Below are 24,580 nucleotides of genomic sequence, written 5' to 3'. Positions count from 1 at the left end.
TTATTTCCCTTCTCTGTTTTACTCCTGAAAAATAGAAGTGTGCAGTTGCTCTGGCTTTGCAGGAAGGATTAATGAGGTGATGCCACGAGGAAATGCAAGTTAAGAACCCTGAACAGCTCCAGTGGAAAAAAAAAAAATCTTCCCAGAGCATTTAAATACCTGCTCAGTGAAAACACCTGAGCCAGCAGTGGGAAAAAGGTCTCTCTGCAAATATCCAAAAGCACTGCCTGGGTGATGTGGGAAAAGTGTCCTGGACATGCCCTGAATGATTGGGGGAGGGAAGGGAAGGGAAGGGAAGGGAAGGGAAGGGAAGGGAAGGGAAGGGAAGGGAAGGGAAGGGAAGGGAAGGGAAGGGAAGGGAAGGGAAGGGAAGGGAAGGGAAGGGAAGGGAAGGGAAGGGAAGGGAAGGGAAGGGAAGGGAAGGGGCTGTGTTAGGAGGACATGGCTGTGTTCTTCTCCATCGGTCAGTGAATTTCTGGGGAACCTGAAGGTGTCACTTCACGTTTTGTGTCTCAGGTATTCCATCCATGAAATGGAGGCAGTGAAAAATGATGCTCACTCATCATCATAAAGATTAAGGAGCCAGGCTCTGCTGTTGGCTCCCTCCAACAGGGTCACTGGCTGGGGATTAGAGCTGGGGGAAGCACCAGGGGATGGGGGGAGTGACCAGTGCCGCACGGTGAGGGGTGGGCACTGATGGGAGGGTGTGGAGCCACATCACCTGAGTTGTGTGTTATGGGGGCACATCATATCACCTGAATTGTGTGTTATGGAGCCACATCACCTGAGTTGTGTGTTATGGGGGCACATCATATCACCTGAATTGTGTGTTATGGAGCCACATCACCTGAGTTGTGTGTTATGGGGGCACATCACATCACCTGAATTGTGTGTTGTGGAGCCACATCACCTGAATTCACAGAGGGTCTGGAGGAGAACTGGGAACTCATCACGTTGCAGGGGAGGAGTGGAAGGTGTCACGGCCAGCAGGACGTGGCCCAAATCTCCAGGGATGTGTCACTGCCGGCCAACAGTGACAGCAGGACAATGTCCAAGGCCATGAAGCTGAATGGGAGGGTCGGGAGGAGGGGGGCACGCCGGGACCCTGCGAGGCGGGGAAGGAGCCAGCCTGGGCCGGGGTGCGAGGGGCCGTGCCCACGGCACAGCGCAGGATGCTCCGGGGGGCAGGAGGGAGGCGGGGGCCGCACCAAGCCCCTCCCCAGGGCTGCGGCCGGGGAAGGGGCGAGGCTGCCCCGGAGCTCGGGCAGCGCCGCAAGTTTCGCTGCTGAGAAACTGAGAGAGGAGGGAGAAAACAAAAATAAAAATACACCACAAAAAAAAAAAAAAAGAAAAAAAAAAAGAAAAAGAAAAAAGAAAAAGACAATAATAGGAAAGGAAGATTAAGTAATTAATAGGCATTAAATAAGTGTAGGAAGCCCGGGAGCGGAGGATGCGGCGCAGCCCGCCCGTGTCCCCGCCGTGCCCGGTGCCGCCCCGGGCATGAGCCGAGACCAGAACCGGGGCCGGAGCGGGGCCGGCCCGGCCCAGTGAGTCGGGCCGGGGGCCGGACCGGGGCTCGGGGCCACCTCCTCCCTCCGCCCTGCCCTGCCCAGCCCAGCGCTCCGCGCATCCTCCGGCAGCCGCGCCGCGCCGAGCGCAGCCGCTGCGGAGCCGTGCGAGCGGGAGGATGAGGGGCATCCTCTGCCTCTGCACCCTGCTCCTGCTGGGTGAGTGCGCGGCACCGGGGCGCGGGGGGCACCGGGGGCACAGCCTGGGGCCGGGCTCACTGGCGGGGCTGCTCGGGCACCCCGGGCAGGGGGTCCGGCACCGGGGGCTCTGGGGGCGCTGAGCAGCCCCGGGCAGGGGTCCCGCTGCCGGCGCTCCGGGGCGCTGAGAGCTCGGGCTGGACACGCTGGGAGCAGCCCGGGCTCGGGGAATTGTCGCTGTGGCACGGGGCTGGAACGAGATGCTCGGGAAGGTCCTTTCCAGCCCAAACCATTCCGGGATTCCGTGACCGTCAGCCTTGTGCTGGCTCCTCTGCTCTGGAGCCGAGCTGGGCTCTGCCGCTGATTTGGGATGGTCCTGCTTGCCGCGGAGATGCCCAGAGAGACCCCGAGGATGAAGAGGAGCTCGGAGGGGAGCGCTGGGCAGGGGGAGGCACGTTCTGCACAGCGCCGGGAGTGCCCCGGGCATGGCGAGCTGGGAAACGCCGGGTTTGGGGCGGCTGAGTGCGGGGTTTGGGGCGGCTGAGTGCGGGGTATGGGGCGGCTGAGTGCGGGGTTTGGGGCGGTGAGTGCGGAGTTTGGGGTTTGTGATGGATGAGTGTGGGCTTTGAGGGTTTGGGGCAGATGAATTCGAGCTCCAGCCCCAGAGCCGCGTGTCTGCGAGCGCTCGGGGTCCCTGTGCGGGTTTTCTCGCAGCCCGATCCCAGCTGTGCTCAGGGCTTTGTTCGTACCCAGAACAGGGAGTTCGCACCCTGATTCCCTGATTCAGGAGCTCTGAGGGCAGCCCTGGTCCCCTGGCTGCCCGGAGCCGCTGTCCCCGTGTCGCGGGGATGTGGCTGCAGCTCCCATGCTGGGAGCATCCCGCTCCATCCCCGCTCTGCTCCGCTCGGACGCTTCTCCTGCGCGGAATTCCCGGGGCTGCCGCGTCCCCGGCAGGAGGGAAACGCGGGTGAAGGGGCTGCAGCCCCCGGCAGCGGCTGGGGCTGCCTGCTGCCCCCCGGCTCCTCCCTTGGGGCATTCTGTCCCCTCCCTGTGCTCCGCTGAGGCAGCAATCCCAGCATTGACCCGTGCTTGAACAGACCGGGGAAGGCTGTGGGAATAGCATCGCCCGTTCTCCGCGGGTGGCCGCTGGAGGAGAAGGTGCCAGTGTCGCTAGAGAAGGTGCCGGAGTCACTGGAGAAGGTGCCGGTGTCTCTGGAGAAGGTCCCGGTGTCGCTGGGGAAGGTCCCGGTGTCGCTGGAGAAGGTCCCGGTGTCGCTGAAGGAGAAGGTGCCGGTGTCACTGGTGAAGGTGCCGGAGCTCCAGGTGACTCCGTGCCCGCTCTACCTGGCACTAGGTGTCAGCAGCAGCAACTCTCCCGAGTCCCAAAGGCGGGGGGGAGGCCAAATTCGACCCCCCAAAAGGCACCGACCGTTCTCAGCGGGGGAATGCTTTGCTCCAGGGGCTTGGGGGGCAGCGGGACCCGGACTGGGCTGTGCTGGGCTGCACTGGCAGAGGGGCAGGAGCTGTGTGTACCCTGGGGCTGGGCTGTGCTGGGCTGGGCTGTGCTGGGCTGGGCTGGCAGAGGGGCAGGAGCTGTGTGTACCCTGGGGCTGGGCTGTGCTGGGCTGCACTGGCAGAGGGGCAGGAGCTGTGTGTACCCTGGGGCTGAGTTGGGCTGTGTTGGGCTGGACTGGGCTGGACTGGACTGTGCTGGGCTGTGCTGGGCTGGACTGGGCTGTGTTGGGCTGTGCTGGGCTGCACTGGCAGAGGGGCAGGAGCTGTGTGTACCCTGGGGCTGAGTTGGGCTCTGCTGGGCTGTGCTGGGCTGGACTGGGCTGAGCTGGGCTGTGTTGGGCTGGACTGGGCTGTGTTGGGCTGTGCTGGGCTGTGTTGGGCTGTGCTGGGCTGCACTGGGCTGTGCTGGGCTGTGTTGGGCTGGACTGGGCTGAGCTGGGCTGTGTTGGGCTGGACTGGGCTGTGTTGGGCTGTGCTGGGCTGCACTGGGCTGTGCTGGGCTGCACTGGCAGAGGGGCAGGAGCTGTGTGTACCCTGGGGCTGAGCTGGGCTGTGTTGGGCTGTGCTGGTGGCCTGATTGAAGTGGGCTTAGGGAAAAGAGCAAGTGGCCAGTCCTCCACTGTCAGCAGCGCCGTTGGGAACAGGGCACAGGTGTTAAGGACACACTTGTCACTTCTGGTCCGAGCCAGAGCAAAGGCAGCAGCTGCTGCTCGCCCTCTGGTGCCGGGGTCTCTGGAGGGACCTTTTCACCCCGAGCTGGCACCTGAGCCCTGCAGGCACAGCAGCGCCCCGGCAGGTGCTGCTGGACACCTCAGCCTGTTCTCCAGCTCTTCTGGGGATGTTTGTGCCATGGTGGACACGAGATGTGCCTGGGGGCTCCCTGCAGGGATGAAGGGTGGCAGGGTTTTAGGGTGGCAGGAATGCAGGATTTCAGGGATGCAGGGATGCAGGGTGGCAGGGGTTTAGGGATGCAGGCATGCAGGGTTTTAGGATTTCAGGGATGCAGGATTTCAGGGTTTCAGGATTTCAGGGATGCAGGGTTTCAGTGATGCAGGGTTTCAGGGATTCAGGGTTGCAGGCATGCAGGGTGCAAGGCTGCACAGGCAGGCAGCAGCCTGGCAGTTCCAGCCCCATCCCTGCTGCCTGTGCCCCCTCTGGGCTGCAGTGTGAGTTCCTTGCTCTTGCTGTGTCCCCTTCTGGCATTTCTGGGACGATCCTGGCTGCAGGAGGCAGTTCTGGTGGGACTGGGGCTCCCCAGGTGGGACTGGGCTGTGTCCCCAGCAGCCAGCCTGGGGGACATCCCAGCTCCTGCTGGCACAGGCACACAGGGTGGCCCAGAGCAGGCAGTTGCAGAGCTGAAGAGTGTTTTTATTTCCCTGGACTGCTTTTCAGCCAGATCAGCTCCCTGAGCCGTGTCCCCTGCAAGGACAGAGTGGGAGCACAGCCCAGCCCTGAGGACAAGGGACATGGGATGGCTTTGGGGAAGTTCATGGCTGCTCCAGTGTCCCCTGGTGTTTTCTGGAATTCACTCACTCACAGGACAGAGGTCAGGAAGGCTTTATTGCAAACCAAGGCTCCAGGAAGCAGTGAGAGAGTTAAATATGAAGAGTATAATCAATTTGACAAGGGCACTGGGCTGCACCTGTACCCAGATCTCAGAGCACACATCAGCCCCTGCACCAAACAAACACCATTTTTGGGTGAGGATGAGGGGCTGGCACAGCTGGGCACAGCTGGAGCTGGGTTTGCTCTGCTCCCCTGGGACAGGGCTCAGTTCTGGTCCCTGTGGCACTGGGGCTGATTCCTGCTGCAGCTTTTCCTGCCCTGCTCCTTTGCATCATTGCACATTATGTAAACAGCATTTTCACCTGGTTTGGGGGCTCAGATCCCAGGGGAAAAGCAAAAAACATCTCTTGAGAAATGCACGTGTGTGTGTGTGTGAGGGAAGCTCCCTAAATGAGTGGCTTTGGCAGTTGTGGCTTTGGCAATGTTATTTCATCAATAGCAATGTGATATTTATGTCTGTCCGTGCTGGTGCAGAGCAGAAATAAAACTTCTCCCTCAACAGGCTGCCCTCAAATGCTGTGCACATTCCTCTGCGAGGATCTTAGCACACCCAGAAAATATTTTTTCCAGAGCTCTGGAGCCTTAAATAGTAATTATTGCTGGGTAAAAATTAGTACTACTTAAGGCTAATAATTAGTATGAATTCCTGTGAATAGCATTTTATTTTGCTTTTGGAGACAGAAATGTCTTCCCTGCTCTCCTGGCAATTTTCACAGATGATTTCTATTGTGCCTGAAATTCCCTTCATCATTTTCACACAAGACTTGCTCATTTTTATAACTTTCCACTTGGTCATTTTAAAACATGACTTCTAGTGTCTCTAAAGTTTGCCACCTTTTGATAAAAATACCTTGCTACCAAGATATTCATGATTTCTTTTTCCCTCTAGTGGACTTTATATTCCTTTTGCTTCCTTAAAAAGTATATAAATGACCTCTTTCTTCTCAGACCAAAAGTGAGAGAGGACAAATTGAAAGGTAGTTCTACTGCCAGAAGAATTTTTTCAGAAGAACACATTTCATTGAAAAAAATAAAAAGGAACAAAACTATGAAAAGCTTGTTCCTGTCAATCTTCAGTTCAGTGCAGGTCCCCTGTTTTAAAAGCATCTGTCAAAATGCCCTGTGGTAACTCTTGTGGCAGTGAACTGCACGCCTGGATGGGCTGGGGAGGAGGAGGAGGAGGAGGGCTGCCTTCATCCCTCAGCTAGGGCTGTGGGGATCCGTGGGAGAGCTGAGTGGAACCTCGTGCTTGAGAGGTGACTCAAGAGTGGATGGCAGGTGGAGCCATGGATGGGTGGTTGGTTTCTCCTGCAGGTGGAACCATGGCTGGGTGAGTGGTTGGTTTTTCCTGCAGGTGGAACCATGGGTGGATGATGGGTTTCTTGCAGTGGAAAGGGAGGAGATCCCAGTTTGGTGTCTGGGCAGTGCCCAGCAGGGGCTGTGGGGATGCAGGACAAGGACCCAGGGCTGTCTCACAGGGCAGGAAGGGTTTCCACCAATTATCCTGGGCAAGGGGACCCTGGGAGTGCCACAAGGAGGAGAGGTGAGTCTGCACAAGGTGAAGCACACCTGAACCAGCTGAGAGTCACCCAGGAGCTGGGGCTGGCAGCAGGGGTGCCACAGCTGGCTCAGGCTGGGCTCAGGGGTGTGAGAGAGGTTCTTGCTCTCATGGACATTCCCAGGTACGTCCCTGATCCTGCCAGGTGCTGCCCAGCTCTGAGGACACTGGGGACACTGGCGACACTGGGGCTGGGTGTGCTGTGAGCTGCTCCAGAGGAGATGTCTCTGCTCCTGAGGAGTTCCTCTCAGCTCAATCCTGGCACTGGGATTTTTGATTCAATGAGCTGTCGAGGGTCCCCTCCAGCCCCAGCTGTTCTGGGGCTCTCTGGTGGGTGCCACCCTCAGCTGCAGCCCCTCTCAGTGGCACATCTTTCCCTCCCTTGGGACAGGATCTGTGCTCCCCACACCCTGCTGTGTCCTCAGAGCCTGGCAGGGGCTGCTGGGCACTGGCTTTAGCTTCTGCTAAGGGATGGATGGCCCCAGAGAGAGGAATAAACCTCACTGCCTCAGTGTCCTCACGGGGAAAAAAGATTTCCCTGTATCCTGGTGTATTAGATAAATATTTTCCTGCCCAAAACTGCTCTGGCCACATCTTGTCACTCTCCCTTCATGTGAATCCATCTTCTTCCTCCACAGGTGTCCCCTCCAAATACAGGAGGCTCAGGGACCTTGTGGCTCTGCACAACTCAGGGGACAGCCAGGGGCATTTGGGATTTGGGGAATTCCTTCTGGAAAGGGCTGTCCTGCCCTGGCACAGCTGCCCAAGGCAATGGTGCAGTCCCCATCCCTGGGGATTTCAGAGCTCTGTGGATGTGACACTTGGGGACATGGCAGTGCTGGCCTGGGCTGTGCTGGGGATGGTTGACTCGATGCTCTTCTCCAATTTAGAGGGTTTTTCCAATTTAAATTATTCTCTGACTCTGTTTTTCTGTGCAAATCCATCTGGAAAGCAGTTTGCATGGGAGGTGCAGGAAGAGCAGTTGTGCTGAGGTTTGGTCTATGGGATCCCAGTGGCAGAGTGGGATACTGTCTCCCCAGAGCTCTGGGATCCCTGGGTGCTCCTCAGCCCCAGAGCTCAGCTGGACCCAGCAAAGGCTCAGGAGAGGCCCTGAGAGAGCTCCAGGGTGCCTTGGAAGTGCTAAATTGAGCTCAGTCTTTGCAAAATAATCAGGTTTTGCCTCAAGCTCTGCATGGGTGGTGCCTTTTGGGAAATCCCATCCTCCTGGGTTGATGGAGCAAAGGGTCCAGGGCAGGCAGAGCTGGTGGCAGGCAGCCTGCCCTGGGAACATGGAATTGCTGTTTGGAGCAACACAGCCTGGCCACCACTCTGCAGAGTTCAGCTGGTCCTGGCCGTGAGAATTTTACAGAAACACTCAAATCAATCTTAAAGGGGTTTGAATTTCTCAATCCATCTTTTACTGAGCACCTTTATTGAACCCCTTGTTATTTTTTTCCTCCTGCTGCTCTAGCTGATCTCCCAAAGGCATCACTCCAGGGATTCAGTGTCCTTGTGTCCCTTGCTCAGTGGGGTGGGGATGTCCTGCCCGAGGCAGGGCTGGGCTGGGATCAGCTTTGTCCCCCCCAGACCAACCCAAGGGCAGGCTGCAGATGCAGTGGTTTGTCCTGCAGCCAGCCCAGCCCCTTCCTCACAGCTGCTCCAGCCAGAAAATCCAGGAGGAAACTCACAGCTCTCTGTGTCCACTTTGGACACAACTTGTGGTACCAGGCTGGCACTTTGTGCTGGAGCTGGAGCTTCCCTGTGTGTGCAGAGCCATCATCCCAAATACCCTGGGATCCCTGGGATATTCCCCTTCCTGGAACACCCTGGAATACCCTGGAACACCCTGGGATCCCTGAAATTCCCTGGAACACCCTGGGATCCCTGGAATACCCTGGAACACCCTAAACCTGCTGCTAAACCTGCACCCCAGGAGTTCTCTGTCAGGGCCGGTGGTTTTGGGAAAGGAGCAGTGGGGAAGGTTCTGGGCAGGTTCTGCTCTGGAGGTGGGAGGTGGCAGAGGCTGCTGAGGTGTCAGAGGATGCAGCTGGAGCTCACTGTGAGGGAATTCAGGAGCTGTGAGAGCCACTCTGGGCACCTGGGGTTGGGTGTTCTCTGCAGAAGGTGTGGGACAGCTCAGGGACAGCTCTGTCAGCCCAGGGAAGCAGTGCCAGAGCTCCCACCCTGCTGGGGCCAGTGCAGGGAAATTTGTCTCCCTGCCCTGGTATTGCCTTGATCCCCTCCTGACAAGGGCCAGGGCAGCCCTCAGTGTGTGCTGGGAGCCTGGCTGGAACTCAGCACCTGGCTCAGAGCTCTAGCTGAGTTCATTAGGTGCTGTGGCATTAACTGTGAGTTTTGATCATAATGGAAGGGCTGGAGCAAACAACAAACAGGAAATAAAAACCCAAATATCAAGAAGAACTCCAGCAAACTCTGCCAGAAGTGTTTAATCTGCAGGTTGGGTCTGTCCCACGGGATGAGGAATGGCAGCATCTGTTTGGGATAATGGTGCAAATTCACTGCATCCAGGTGGAAAATAAGGATATTTTTAAAGTAGGGAAACTCTTGTGAGGCAGAGCCAGGAGGCAGCTCTGTGTTTGTGTTTGTGGGGAGCAGCAAACTGCGAGCTGGGACCAGGAATAATGAGACTTGCAGCAGCACCAGCCTGACACTGAGCCACGGAGCCCTTCCCTTGTGCTGGGCAGGAGCAGAGACAGGGGATGTCTGTGAAAACCTTCCCCAGCCCCAAACACAGGGATCAGGATCCTGAAAACCTTCCCCAACGTGAGCACAGGGATCAGGGATCCTGAAAAGCTTCCCCATCCTGAGCACAGGGATCAGGGATCCTGAAAACCTTCCCCATCCCAAACAGGGATCAGGGATCCTGAAAACCTTCCCCATCCTGAGCACAGGGATCAGGGATCCTGAAAACCTTCCCCATCCTGAGCACAGGGATCAGGGATCCTGAAAAGCTTCCCCATCCTGAGCACAGGGATCAGGGATCCTGAAAACCTTCCCCATCCCAAACAGGGATCAGGGATCCTGCAAACCTTCCCCATCCTGAGCACAGGGATCAGGGATCCTGCAAACCTTCCCCATCCTGAGCACAGGGATCTGGGATCCTGAAAACCTTCCCACTGTGAGCACAGGGATCAGGATCCTGAAAACCTTCCCCATCCTGAGCACAGGGATCAGGGATCCTGAAAACCTTCCCCAACGTGAGCACAGGGATCAGGGATCCTGAAAACCTTCCCCATCCTGAGCACAGGGATCAGGGATCCTGAAAAGCTTCCCCATCCTGAGCACAGGGATCAGGGATCCTGAAAACCTTCCCCATCCTGAGCACAGGGATCAGGGATCCTGCAAACCTTCCCCATCCTGAGCACAGGGATCAGGGATCCTGCAAACCTTCCCCATCCTGAGCACAGGGATCTGGGATCCTGAAAACCTTCCCACTGTGAGCACAGGGATCAGGATCCTGAAAACCTTCCCCAACGTGAGCACAGGGATCAGGGATCCTGAAAACCTTCCCCATCCTGAGCACAGGGATCAGGGATCCTGAAAACCTTCCCCACCCTGTGCACAGGGATCTGCCTCTGATAGGAGAGCAAGCTGGAAAACAGGAGCTCATTTCCCAGGAAAATATTGGGCTTTTGGTACAGTTTGACTTTCCAACAATAATGACAGATCAGGAACAGTAAAATTTGAAATAAAAGATAGCAAGGAAAATAAAATGCTTATTAAGTATAATTCCAGGGGAAGAAAAATGATGGCTAAAATGAAGCCACAGATGTTTCTATTCTATGTTTTTATTAAGAAAACAGACAGTGGTTGTCCTGGAGGGACCTGGCACAGGGACAGGAGTGGGATTTGTGTCTCAGGCAGGGCTGCAGGAAATGGGTTTCACCCGTGGGTTCCACCCCACTGGTTTTCAGGTGGGCTGAGCTGCTCCTCTCAGCTGTCCCCTGCAGGGACAGGGGCCTCTGCTGCTCCTCAGGGGCTGAGCCAGGCCTGGGCACACCTGCAGCTCTTGCCTGGTCAGGGATGAGCCCAGCCTGAGCCACAGCTTCTCCTGTCCCGAGGAGGCAGCTGCTGCTGGAGGGAGGGGCCAAGCACTCATCATTTCAATCCATAAAAAATGACAGATAAGGAAAATTAGATTAAAATGTCATTATTTAGTGTTTTGTTTTTATACTTGCAAAGCCCAAATTTTCCCAGGGAACATATTTTTCCATGGTTAAAAGAGAGAGAAAGGAATCCAGTGAGAAATATCTGTTTCACAGACATGATGGGCTCTAGTCCCAGTGGTGGTTGGAATTCTGTGGAGTTGGTGACTCCTGTGGTGGTCACAAGGAGCACCCAGAGCCCAGGAGCTTTCAGAGCCATGGGAATTTGCTTGTCCCACCTGTTAAAATCCCTGAAGAGCTTTTGGCCATGGCAGCAAGTCTTGTCCTGGGCACAAGGACCATTCCCAGGGGGTGTGCTCTGCTGTGCAGGGGAGGAGACTTGGGCAGCCTGAGGCATTTCAGGGTCATTGGGACCTAAATTCATTTGGAACCTTGAGCTCCTCAGTGAGCTGAGCCAGACAGGCACTGGGACCCTTCTCTCCCAGGCACTGCCCCTTCCTCAGACAGCTCCCAGATGGACAAACCTGCTCAGTTTAATCATCTTCAGCCCCTCCATCTATCCATCATCCATCCATCCATCCATCCATCCATCCATCCATCCATCCATCCATCATCCATCATCCATCATACATCCATCCATCATCCATCCATCATCCATCATCCATCCACCCATCCATCCATCATCCATCCATCCATCCATCCATCCATCCATCCATCCATCCATCCATCCATCATCCATCCATCATCCATCCATCATCCATCATCCATCCATCATCCATCCATCCATCCATCCATCCATCCATCCATCCATCCATCCATCCATCATCATCCATCCATCCATCCATCCATCCATCCATCATCATCCATCCATCCATCCATCCATCCATCCATCCATCCATCCATCATCCATCCATCCATCCATCCATCATCCATCATCCATCCATCATCCATCCATCATCCATCATCCATCCATCCATCCATCCATCCATCCATCCATCCATCCATCCATCCATCCATCCATCATCCATCCATCATCCATCCATCATCCAGCATCCATCATCCATCCATCCATCCATCCATCCATCCATCCATCCATCCATCCATCCATCCATCATCCATCCATCATCCATCCATCATCCATCATCCATCCATCATCCATCCATCCATCCATCCATCCATCCATCCATCCATCCATCCATCCATCCATCATCCATCATCCATCCATCATCGATCCATCCATCCATCATCCATCATCCATCCATCATCCATCCATCCATCCATCCATCCATCCATCATCCATCATCCATCCATCCATCCATCATCCATCCATCATCCATCCATCCATCATCCATCCATCATCCATCCATCATCCATCCATCCATCCATCCATCATCCATCCATCATCCATCATCCATCCATCATCCATCCATCATCCATCATCCATCCATCCATCATCCATCATCCATCCATCCATCCATCCATCCATCCATCATCCATCATCCATCCATCATCCATCCATCCATCCATCATCCATCCATCCATCCATCATCCATTCATCCATCCATCATCCATCATCCATCATCCATCCATCCATCATCCATCCATCATCCATCCATCCATCCATCATCCATCATCCATCCATCATCCATCATCCATCCATCATCTATCCATCATCCATCCATCCATCCATCCATCCATCCATCCATCCATCCATCCATCCATCCATCCATCCATCCATCCATCCATCCATCCATCCATCATCCATCCATCATCCATCATCCATCCATCCATCCATCATCCATCCATCCATCCATCCATCCATCCATCATCCATCCATCCATCATCCATCATCCATCCATCCATCCATCATCCATCCATCATCCATCCATCATCCATCATTCATCCATCCATCATCCATCCATCCATCCATCCATCCATCCATCCATCCATCCATCCATCCATCCATCCATCCATCCATCCATCCATCATCCATCCATCCATCCATCCATCATCCATCATCCATCCATCCATCCATCATCCATCCATCATCTATCCATCATCCATCCATCCATCATCCATCCATCCATCATCCATCCATCATCCATCCATCATCCATCATCCATCCATCATCCATCCATCATCCATCATCCATCCATCATCCATCATCCATCCATCATCCATCCATCATCCATTCATCCATCCATCCATCCATCCATCATCCATCATCCATCCATCCATCATCCATCATCCATCCATCCATCATCCATCCATCCATCCATCCATCCATCCATCCATCCATCCATCCATCATCCATCCATCCATTCATCCATCCATCCATCCATCCATCCATCCATCATCCATCCATCATCCATCCATCCATCCATCCATCCATCCATCATGCATTCATCCATCCATCCATCCATCCATCCATCCATCCATCCATCCATCATCCATCCATCATCCATCCATCCATCCATCCATCCATCCATCCATCCATCCATCCATCCATCCATCATCCATCCATCCATCCATCATCCATTCATCCATCCATCCATCCATCCATCCATCCATCCATTCATCATCCATCCATCATCCATCCATTCATCCATCCTCCTTTCTGCAGCTCCCATTCAGGACGCAGAGCACTGGCAGTGACAGGAGATAATGTGAAACAGCTGCTGGTGAGTGGGGAGCAGGTGAAAGTGCTCAGGGTGTGGAGGGATGTGCAGAGCCTGGGACAGGGACAGGGACAGGGCCAGCAGAGCTCCCTGCAGAGCTGCTCTGCCCTGCCCTCCCCAGCAGGCAGAGCCTTTCTTTCTTGCCATTGCAGTGAGGTGGCCTCAAAGAGCAGGAGAAGGCATGAGAGGGATGCCTGGGGGTGCTTGTTTTATCCAGAGCTGAAGAGAGAGGAAAGACACAGGAGAGAACATGATCACACTCTATAAATACCTTCAAGGTAACAGGGCCAGGGAAAGAGGAGGATTAGTCACACTCCTGTGAGACAGGGAGGGGAGGACAGAGAGCAGCGTGAAGCAGTGAAGGAAGAAGTTTTGAGTATTAGGAGTGAAATGTTTAGGCTGTTTTTTCTTTCTCATTTATAATGGCAAAAGACATTTCAGGATCTCAGTTTGAGTTATCCTTGAGGCTTGATGAAATGTTTTCAGGAGACTTGTGAGTCATAGGCATGAGGAGTAGGCAGTGCATTGTTGTGTAGGAGCTGCAGGTCCTGGGGGCATCCAGGAGCCAAACAAGGGGCCAGGGTGGCCTTTGGGACAGCCAGAGTGCCACAGGCACAGGGCCACCCTGCTGCCTGCAACACCTGGGATGAGCCTTGGCCACAGCTCTTTGCCTTTGCCTCAGTACATCCCAAATTCCTGCTGGAGCTCCTGTGGGAAGGTGCTGCTGGCCTGATCAGTGGCCATGGGCTGGTGCAGCTGGCAGGGCTCAGTGATGGACCCTGAGCTCTGCCCGTGCTTCTGGGGTGATGGGCTGGCTCCTGTGCACAGGACAGTGCTGGTACCTCACCCCCTGTGTCACCCTGTGCTCTGGGACAGTGCTGGTACCCCCTGTGCCACCCTGTGCACAGGACAGTGCTGGCTCCTCACCCCCTGTGCCACCCTGTGCCACCCTGTGCTCTGGGACAGTGCTGGTACACCCTGTGCCACCCTGTGCCACCCTGTGCCCTGGGACAGTGCTGGTAGTCCCTGTGTCACCCTGTGCTCTGGGACAGTGCTGGTACCCCCTGTCACCTCCCAGCCCTCTCTCCTGCCCCCACACCTGGCCCTGTTCTCCCTGCAGTGCAGGTGAGCAGGGCAGGAGTTTGGAGGTGACCTCCCTGAGCTTGGACAATCACTCCTATTGTCACCTTCTGTTATGCTGGGACTCAAAAGGAAATATTTTCAAAAAAATGTATGTTGCTGCTGCCAAGATTCTTCCCTCTCCTCAAGTTAGTGCCAAGAACTCTGTCTGTTCATAACAAATCAAGTGGGCAAACACACTGTCCCTGGAGAAAACCCTTCAGGCTGGTACCAATTAACAAGTTGATTCAACTAAAGGTAAAACAATTTAATTGTGTTGTTCTTCCAGCTGTGTTTTCCTGAGAAAATGAATCTTGTGTATGTCACTCTGTGCTCCCCCACTAGTTTTTGAGCCCCCCTGGGCCGATCAGACAATCACAGATTTGTGGAATGGTCTGGGTTGGAAGGGATCTAAAAAGGGATCTAAAATCCCATCTGCTTCCAGTCCTGGCACAGGCAGGGACAGTGCAGGGGCAGGAAGAGGCACAGGACAGGGACACAGACAGAGACAGGACAGGGGCAGGGACAGGGACACGGGTCTGGCCATGCTCCAGGGGTGGGTGGGGTGGCACAGGGCAGTGCCAGGGCAGGAGAGGCTGAGGACAGGCTCTGGTGGCTGCTGTGACCTTGCACATGGATTTAGGGATTGCCTGGTGAACTCTCTGCTCCTCTGCTCTGAGTGCTGTGCACCCACCTGACCCTCACTGTCCCTTCCCTTCCCTTCCCTTCCCTTCCCTTCCCTTCCCTTCCCTTCCCTTCCCTTCCCTTCCCTCCCCTCCCCTCCCCTCCCCTCCCCTCCTTGTCCTGCTGCCCCACAAACCCAGGGCTGTGTGTGCTAGACAGAAATCAGAGAGCAATAGATCACAGGGAAAAGAGGGTGAAAGAGAAGGAGGGGAAAAGCTGTTCCTTCATGGTGCTTTTGTTTTCTAACAATGTTGACATTATGTGGAGTAACCGAGTATAAAATGTGCCTGTCGCTGGAGCTGGTGTGCAGGGAGATGTTATTATCCAGCCTTTTATGCCTCTTTACCCTGTCTGGATCACAGGAGATAAATGTGCAGATAGGAGCCCCAGCTCCTGTCTTTATTTAAGCTGTCAGGTACTGCTGTGTTATTTTATGATGATTGTTACCAAAAGCCTCCACAAAGAGATATATGTTTCTATACTCCCCCTTGTTTCCTATTTTAATCTATAATTTAATAACAAAAGAGATGATGTATTTCCCTTTATTATTTTTATTTGTAGTGTCAGTGCTTCTTGTTCACTCTTATTTTTCAAATAAACGTTCACAGTCACAAATCAGTTAAAATATGCAGACAGTCAATCCTCCTGTTCCTTTGGGCTCCTTTGACTGTTCCTGCAGTGGTGCTTTAATTTGCAATTAATGCCAAACACGTTTGGAGTAAAGCACCTTCCTGGTGGGGACACAGGAGCATGTGGCCATCAGCACCTCGGGCACACCCACCTGATCAGGTGAGCCACACCCACTGCTCAGCCACACCCACTGCTCAGGTGAGCCACACCCACCTGCTCAGGTGAGGCACACCCAGGCTCTGAGCCCCTGGGGTGTGGAGGAGGCCCCTGCTCATTTTCACTCATGGTGTTGATAGATGGAGTGAGCTGAGCAGAAGATGTTGAATGAAGATGATGGAATGGTTCGGGTTGGAAGGGACCCCAAATCCCACTCAGTGCCACCCCAGCCATGGCAGGGACACTCCCACTGTCCCAGGCAGCCCCAGTGTCCAGCCCAAACCATTCTGGGATGTTCAGGGGTTCTATGACTGTTAACTGTAGATTCTGGGATTTAATTACCTGTCAAGGCTTGTATCATACCTTCCAAAATATTGAGGTATTTTCATGGCATCAGGGCATTGAGTTTCCCGTGGTTCCTGGGAGAGCTGGGTGCCAGAAGGAGGTGAATCTGTGGGGCTGAACCAGGTGTCTGCTGACATCCAGGTCCTGGGTGAGCTTGCCTGAGCTCAGCCTGTGCCCATCATTTCTCTGGTTCTTGCTCTGAGTCCCGTGGCTGAAACCAGCCAAGGGCTCGTGAGCTGGGGGTCCCTGGGGTTGAACAAAGTCATTGCAAACATCTCATCCCCTTCTCTGCAAATGTCCTTCATCCTCTGTGGAGACTTGGAATCCTTTCTCTTTGGGGGAAGATATCTGCCTTCTGTTTTGTGTTAATTTGAGGGTTTTAAATTATGTCACAGCCTTTACAGAGCTGAAAATGTTGAATGGGCAGGAGCAGGGCCTGGGGAGCATCTCTGGGGGCTGGTGAGGAGCCCCAGCTCCAGAGCCTGCTGACCACAGCTCTTGAACCATCTCCAAATGGAACTTGGCACCTCTTCAGATTCAAAATACAGACAATTAGTGCAAGTGGTTTCAGTCTCAATTATTTCCCTCTCATGGCAGAAAAAGCATCTGTGGAAAGCTGGACAGTTTCTTTCCAAGAGTGTTGAGATTGTGTCCAAAGGGAACAGGAGGGAATCCCAGAACTGGCTCAGCTTCTCTTATTCCTGCACATCTGAGGACTGTGCCAGGCAGTGCCCACCTCTGTCCAACATTTTCTCAAGTCCTGGCTCTGGACACTCTAATAGGAGTTACAGGACGTGTCAGCAACATTTTTAGTCTGTTTTGTTTAAATCCAGTCACTAACATCCAAATCAAAGGAGTTACATGTGCCCATGCTGGCTGTTCTGCACACTCTGTGTGTTCCTGGTGCCCTGTGGCTGTTCTGCACACTCTGTGTGTTCCTGGTGTCCCATGCTGGCTGTTCTGCACACTCTGTGTGTTCCTGGTGCCCTGTGGCAGTTCTGCACACTCTGTGTGTTCCCTGTTTCATCTGTGGCTGTTCTGCACACTCTGTGTGTTCCTGGTGATCCCCTGTGGCTGTTCTGCACACTCTGTGTGTTCCTGGTGCCCTGTGGCAGTTCTGCACACTCTGTGTGTTCCCTGTTTCATCTGTGGCTGTTCTGCACACTCTGTGTGTTCCTGGTGATCCCCTGTGGCTGTTCTGCACACTCTGTGTGTTCCTGGTGCCCTGTGGCAGTTCTGCACACTCTGTGTGTTCCCTGTTTCATCTGTGGCTGTTCTGCACACTCTGTGTGTTCCTGGTGCTCATGCTGGCTGTTCTGCACACTCTGTGTGTTCCTGGTGTTCCCCTGTGGCTGTTCTGCACACTCTGTGTGTTCCTGTTGTCCCATGCTGGCTGTTCTGCACACTCTGTGTGTTCCTGTTGTCCCATGCTGGCTGTTCTGCACACTCTGTGTGTTCCTGGTGCCCTTGGTGACTCTTCTGCCCACTCTCTGTTTGCTCTCTGCCTCCCTTGGCTGTTCTGCACACCCTGTGCTCCCTGGGTGTGACCCCAGCCTGGCACACCAGAGCTCCATGTCCCCAGGGCCAGGCTGCAGGACAGGCTGGAGCAGAGGCTGTGACATTTCCTTCCCCAGGGACCTGCAGCCCCCAGAGCTGCAGGGTGTGTTTGGAAGTGCTCTGGCAGAGTTTATTGAGGTGCCCTGCTGCAGTGCTGGCCCCCAGCCCAGCAGTGCCCCTCTCCCACAGGTGACAGGGGCTGTGAGGACTGGAGTGCTCTCACCTGAACCTCCCAGGAAGGACTGCACAGCAAGCAAAGTGCAGATGGTTTGGCTTCACATAAATTAATCAAAAGCTTCTGTGAGGGAATGACCAGCTTGGTCGCACTGCAAAGCTCTCCAGCCCTGGCCACGTTCCCTGGCAGTTTGTGACAACCAAATTCCACCTGGGGCTGTGCCACAGGCCCTGAGAACCTGCCCATCTCCCCAGAGCCTGCCACACCAAACCCCAGAGAGCTGCTCTAGTCAGAAGGTTTGCAGAGAAAATGAGGGTTTTTTTCTTCCTGGCTTGCTTCCATCAGCAGCAGCTCCCACTCTGCAAGGCACATCTCAATTAATTAATACAGTCAAACCTTATTAGAGACAATTGTTGGGCAGAAATCACCCAGTCCAGAGTTCTCTTTGCCTTTCTCCTCGTTACTCCTCACTGTTGCTTTCCTCCCTGGTGCCCTTCTGTCCAGTGAAGCATCTCCTGCCCAGCCTGCTGTGGGTGGGAGCAGAGGTTCAGCCCTCCTGCCAGCCCAGAGCTGCACTGGGGGATCCTGAGGGGATCCAGCACAGCCTGGACACGTTGCATGGCATCACCACGGCTGGGCAGCAGCTCAGGGGTCTCAGGGTCCCAGTGCCCCTCATGGTTCCACTGCCCCTCATGGTCCCAGTGTCTCTCATGGTCCCAGTGTCCCTCATAGTCCCAATGCCCCTCAGGGTCCCAGTGTCTCTCAGGGTCCCAGTGTCTCTCATGGTCCCAGTGTCCCTCAGGGTCCCAATGGCTGTTCTGTCACCTCCAGTTTGGGAAGAGCAGCGAGTTGCTTTTGTGAGAAAAGTGAGATGACAGGGCTGGCAGTGCCCCAGTGCCCCAGGCTGGCAGAGGGGCTGCAGGGGCTGAGACAGGGGCTCAGGGGATGGGTCAGGGGATAGGCTCCATCCTGAGCAGGAGCAGCCTGTCCCAGAGCAGCAGATCCAGGGAATTTTCTCCATCCTGAGCAGGAGCAGCCTGTCCCAGAGCAGCAGATCCAGGGAATTTTCTCCATCCTGAGCAGGAGCAGCCTGTCCCAGATCAGCAGATCCAGGGAATTTTCTCCATCCTGAGCAGGAGCAGCCTGTCCCAGATCAGCAGATCCAGGGAATTTTCTCCATCCTGAGCAGGAGCAGCCTGTCCCAGAGCAGCTGAGCACTGGCACAGCAGGAGCAGAAGCTGCTTTGTGTCTCTGGGTGAAGGAGAGGCATTTTTTTGAGCTGACAGCCTCAAATTATTGTCATTATTTTCTTTTAACAGGAATGCAAATATGTCAGCCTTTCTAGGTGGCTTCATTAAGTACCCAGCACATCACTCAGAGCCTCACAGTTCTTGTCAAGCACCACCATCCCCATCCCGTGTTCATTGCAGAGTCTGAATTCCTCTGACTCCTTCTCCTGATGACAAACACGTCCAGAATGGGATTAAAATATATCCAAAAGATAATAACAGTTGTTTTTCTTCCTTCCAGCTGTAAATAGCAGAGAAAACCCAGGCCAGGGTCAGTGCAGCTCGATCCAGGGAAAGAACTGGGGCTCCCCCTGGATTTAATGGGTTTGTGCTGAAATGTGGGGCAGTGCCTTTTTTGCCTTCCCCATTTTGCTGCTGCTTGATTGAACGGGAGGGAACAAGAGCAGTGCTGCAGGGTCATTATTAAAGCTGATCAAACTGAGACCAAAATAAATTAGCTAACAGCAGAAAAATCCTTTCATTGCATAAGGGTCTTGATTAGTCTGTTTATTTTCCTAAATGCATTGAACTGTTCTTTGGCCCTGACATTCCCTTTCCTGGAGTTTCACCCACCTTGTCCTGCAGGTATCAGGTCAGGGGTGTCCCTCACTCTGCCCCAGCACCCCAGAACACTCTGGAGTCCAGCTCCATCCCTGCCAGGTCTGTCCAGCTGCTTTTCCTTCCCCACTGCAGCCCCCCAATCTTGTAGGGAATTCCTTCTCCTCTCAGGCTCATCCCATTGAGAGCTCCTTTGAAACCCCTGAAAACAGCTCAGTCAAATTCCTGAATAAGTGAAGCATGGAGAGGTGCTTTACATCTTCTGGGAGTATGGGGAGCTGAACTGAGAGATTCTGGAGCACAGAGAAAACACAGTTAAACACAGGGCACGTTAGGAAAGACAAGTCACCCTGTCCTGCTGCATTTCAAAGCCAGTCACAAAAAAGTGTTCAATGTTTGAGCAGAAGGCACAGCACAAGGCACTGGCACAAAGGGGGGATTGCTCCAGATGGGGGTGGCTGAGGTGCAGGGAGAGGCAGATTTAAATGGATTTTAGCTGTGTCTAAAGTGTCTGAGCCTTGACCTCCAGCTGTATGAAAAAAGAGGTATTTCAGGCTCCAAAGTCTTTCAGACTATTTTAATGGTTCCAGCTCTTCTCCTGCTGCAGGGTCCCAGCCTGGACCTGAGGCTTTCTGGGCTATTGAGACTGGATGTGCAAATAGATTATTCTCTGGGTTTGGAATGGTTTGCAGTATTCTGTGTGGGGTCTGTATGACCCCAAAGCACTCTGCCTGAGGAATGCTGCCAGCAGCTCCTGCAGACTCTGCTGAGGGAGGGTTTATCTGCTCTGTGAGCAGGGATGGGAGCTGTGCCCTGCAGAGCCCTGCAGGACCCAAGGGTGTGTGTGCAGCTGGGCTCCCAGTGCCCAGGGATGTCCCAGGGATGTCCCAGTGCTGTCCCAGGGATGTCCCAGGGATGTCCCAGTGCTCAGGGATATCCCAGGGATGTCCCAGTGCTGTCCCAGGGATGTCCCAGGGATGTCCCAGTGCCCAGGGATGTCCCAGGGATGTCCCAGTGCTCAGGGATATCCCAGGGATGTCCCAGTGCTGTCCCAGGGATGTCCCAGGGATGTCCCAGTGCCCAGGGATGTCCCAGGGATGTCCCAGTGCTGTCCCAGGGATGTCCCAGGGATGTCCCAGTGCTCAGGGATATCCCAGGGATGTCCCAGTGCTGTCCCAGGGATGTCCCAGGGATGTCCCAGTGCTCAGGGATATCCCAGGGATGTCCCAGTGCTGTCCCAGGGATGTCTCAGGGATGTCTCAGGGATGTCCCAGTGCTGTCCCAGGGATGTCTCAGGGATGTCCCAGAGATGTCCCAGGGATGTCCCAGGGATGTCCCAGGGGTGTCCCAGGCTGCAGCAGGAGCAGCCCCTGGTGTGGCCAGGGGGACACAGCAGTTGGGAATAAGGATTTTTAGCTCAGCAACTGAAATGAAAATCCATCTAAGCTGGGTGGGCGAAATGAATTGTGCAGACTTGAGTGGCCCTGGGGGAGATCCCTCTTCCACCCATTGTTAGTGTCTGGGAAAGCATCCCCCTCAATTAAAAAAGAGTAAACTCCTCATTCCTTTAGGAGCAGGTGAATGCTGAGGAGGAGCTGCTGCTTTCCAGGTCATGCCTGGGGCACTGCCAGGGAGTGTTTAATGCATTTGCTTAGCACCCCAAACCTAGAAACCTGAACTGGGAAAGGAAAAGGAACGTGTGTGCACCCCAGAAAAAGGGAAACCCCACTGAATGCTGCTGGTCCCTGTGCAGTGGGGCCTGGGGCGGGGGGGGGGGGCAGTGACCACTGGGATTTCTGACCCTGCTGGGCAGTGGGAATCAGTGTTCTGGGATTTCTGACCCTGATGGAACAGTGGGAGTCAGTTCTGGGATTTGTGACCCTGATGGGCAGTGGGAATCATTTCTGGGATTTGTGACCCTGATGGACAGTAGGAATCATTTCTGGGATTTCTGACCCTGTTGGGACAGTGACAGTCACTGTTCTGGGATTTCTGACCCTGCTGGGACAGTGACAGTCACTGTTTTGGGATTTCTGACCCTGATGGACAGTAGGAATCATTTCTGGGATTTGTGACACTAATAGACAGTGACAGTCACTGTTCTGGGATTTCTGACCCTGCTGGGCAGTGGCAGAGGCTGCCCTGGGGGAAGGAAGGACTCTCAGAGTCTGGGTCTCACACATGGCATGTCCTGGGGTTTCTGTGAGCCCAGGTTTGTTCTGCAGGTTCTGTTCTTGTCCTTTGTCCCCATGGGAACAGTCTCTCCTCACATCCAAGTGCAAGCAGCTGAAGAGCCATTATGTGTTTTACATATTTGTAATGGATTTCCTCACACTTGCCCTCTCATTTTCACCCTTTTTCCCTTCAAAGTTCTGACCTTAAGGCATTTTACTTGTGGCTGCAGTTGTCCTGTGGCTCAGGGCTGCTGTTGCATGGCCACTCCAAATATCTCTTGTTATTTTCCCTTCTAACTTCATTTTTTCCTAATCCAAGAAAAGATCCAAGAACCAAAGCCAAGCAGTTCAATCATCCAGCTCAATTTCCCCCACACTCCCCCCATTCCTCTTGTTTGCACAGGACAAGTCTGCTGGCATCACAAGAGGTTATTTCTCTCTTTTTTGCAGCCTTTCCATAATTTTCTTGATTTAAAATGTTTTAAGGAGGTTTTACACTCTGCAGCAGTTGTTTTGCACATTGCATCAAACACCCATTGTGTGGTATTTACAGTGTCTGAAACACCAGGAGAACTTCTCTCCTGCTGAAAACCCCTCAATAGGGACAGCCCTGGGATGGAGGATTTTTTGTCTCTATTTAGCCTCTGCCCAGGAGCTGGAAAGTCACTTTTTGGGTTCTGGATGTCACAGGGAGATGAACCCAGCAGAGAGCCCTGGCCAAGACACTCTGAGATCACAGAGTAAGGAGGGCTGAGAGGGAAAGCTGGAAGAGAAGGGTCTGGAAAGTGACTGAGCACAAACAAAGTGAATAAAGGCTGGATTGTGAGCCTGGAGCTGGGGCTTGCCCAGAGAGCAGCAGGGCAGGACCTGTGGATGCCTGACAGGGGCAGGGGGAAGGAGTGCTTGTGTCCTGGGATTAACTGACATCACAGATATGTGATCCCAGGAAAATGGAATGATTTCCAGGGGGGAAAAAGTACACAAACCAAACTAAAGAGAATTGCAGTGATGTATAAATAAACACGGGTGAATCCACACCCTGGCCCCCAGATTCCCAGCTGAATTCTTCCCTGTTCCTCCCCCTGTTTGTGAGGGATCTCTGCTGATGCACACGTGCTGAAGTTCTGGCTCAACAATTTTGAGCATTCCTTTAAAAGATAATCAGTGCCTGCAAAGGCTTTTCCTCCTCCCATCCACCTTCCCCCCAGAATAAAAGATTCCCCTTCATAAGAATTGGCCAAAATGGAAATTGCCCACTAAGGTGTGCACAGCCAAGCAGCCTTGGTGTGGGCTCAGCTGGGGAGTTCGATTTTATTCTGCCATTCAGCCCAGGTGCTCAATAAAAAATGCAGGAGCGACAACAACAACAAAAAAATCAAAAATCAAAGGGCAAAGGAAGGGAATACTGCTGGCAGCTAAACAGCTCCTTTTAATCTGGGCTCTGTCCTCCTTCTGAGGGGAATGGTGCTGCTGTTAAAGGCAGAGGAGAGGGAGAGATGGGATCCCAGGTGTGCAGAGCTGGAGTGGCTTGGGGAGATAAGATTGAATGTTCAGAGGCAGAGCTGGAGCTTTGTTGCTGCAGGAGGAGGGGGTGTTTGATTTCAGGGGGGCAGTGCAGGGCTGGAGCTCTGGGGCTGTCCAAGGGCAGATCCAACCAGGAAAAAAAAAAACAGCTTTGGTGTGGTTCTGGTGGTGGTTTGGTCTGGAAACTTCTGTTCCTGGCTGGAAAGAGGTGGGAGCTCCTCGTGATGCTGCCCTGCAGTTTTGGGGGCACCTCTGGGTGGGATGTGGGGGTGCCCAGAGCTGTGGGGGTGCCCAGAGCCTGCCCCCACTGCTCCCAGAGCCCTGTCCCTGCTCCTGCATCCCAAACTGGCACTGGGCTCATCCTGCATCCCAAACTGGCACTGGGCTCATCCTCCACCCCAAACTGGCACTGGGCTCATCCTCCATCCCAAACTGGCACTGGGCTCATTCTCTATCCCAAACTGGCACTGGGCTCATCCTGCATCCCAAACTGGCACTGGGCTCATTCTCTATCCCAAACTGGCACTGGGCTCATCCTGCATCCCAAACTGGCACTGGGCTCATCCTCCATCCCAAACTGGCACTGGGCTCATTCTCCATCCCAAACTGCTCCTCCATCCCAAACTGGCACTGGGCTCATCCTCCATCCCAAACTGGCACTGGGCTCATTCTCTATCCCAAACTGGCACTGGGCTCATCCTCCATCCCAAACTGGCACTGGGCTCATTCTCTATCCCAAACTGGCACTGGGCTCATTCTCTATCCCAAACTGCTCCTCCATCCCAAACTGGCACTGGGCTCATCCTCCATCCCAAACTGGCACTGGGCTCATTCTCTATCCCAAACTGGCACTGGGCTCATCCTGCATCCCAAACTGGCACTGGGCTCATCCTGCATGCCAAACTGCTCCTCCATCCCAAACTGGCACAAGTGCAGCCTCAGAAGTGCAGTGCTTTGGGTCATGGTTGGAGCTGTGTATCCCCAGCTAGAAACTCTCAGAGAGCTGCTCCAGGTGCCCGTTGGGCAGAGAAAAGGAGAACAGGAGAAAAGGAGAAAGGAGGAAAGGAGCAAAGGAGAAAGGAGAAAGGAGAAAAGGAGAAAGGAGGGAAGGAGAAAAAGAGAAAGGAGGAAAGGAGGAAAGGAGAAAGGAGAAAAGGAGAACAGAAGGAAGGAGGAAAGGAGGAAAGGAGAAAAGGAGAAAGGAGAACAGGAGGAAGGG

General features: G+C 54.0%; 1 protein-coding gene across 2 annotated transcripts in view; it reads left to right on the top strand.

Moving 5' to 3' along the window:
* Positions 1-1,651: 1,651 nt before the first annotated feature.
* LOC306816670 (GDNF family receptor alpha-4-like) overlaps positions 1,652-24,580 on the top strand; it is a 56,853-nt gene continuing 33,924 nt past the window's right edge. The window contains exon 1 of one of the 2 annotated variants that reach the window (XR_013777745.1): positions 1,652-1,727. Coding sequence is in view for 1 of the 2 variants with exons in the window: in XM_079333095.1 (XP_079189221.1) it covers positions 1,688-1,727 (40 nt within the window). In the remaining variant the exon portion in view is untranslated. The remainder of the gene's footprint in view (positions 1,728-24,580) is intronic. The other variant, XM_079333095.1, reaches the window with a different exon arrangement.

This window comes from Erithacus rubecula (assembly GCF_903797595.1).
Source record: "Erithacus rubecula genome assembly, contig: scaffold_141_arrow_ctg1, whole genome shotgun sequence".
NCBI classification, from domain to species: domain Eukaryota; kingdom Metazoa; phylum Chordata; class Aves; order Passeriformes; family Muscicapidae; genus Erithacus; species Erithacus rubecula.
Note: the sequence above shows the minus strand (reverse complement) of the source record. Positions and strands in the feature narration are given on the sequence as shown.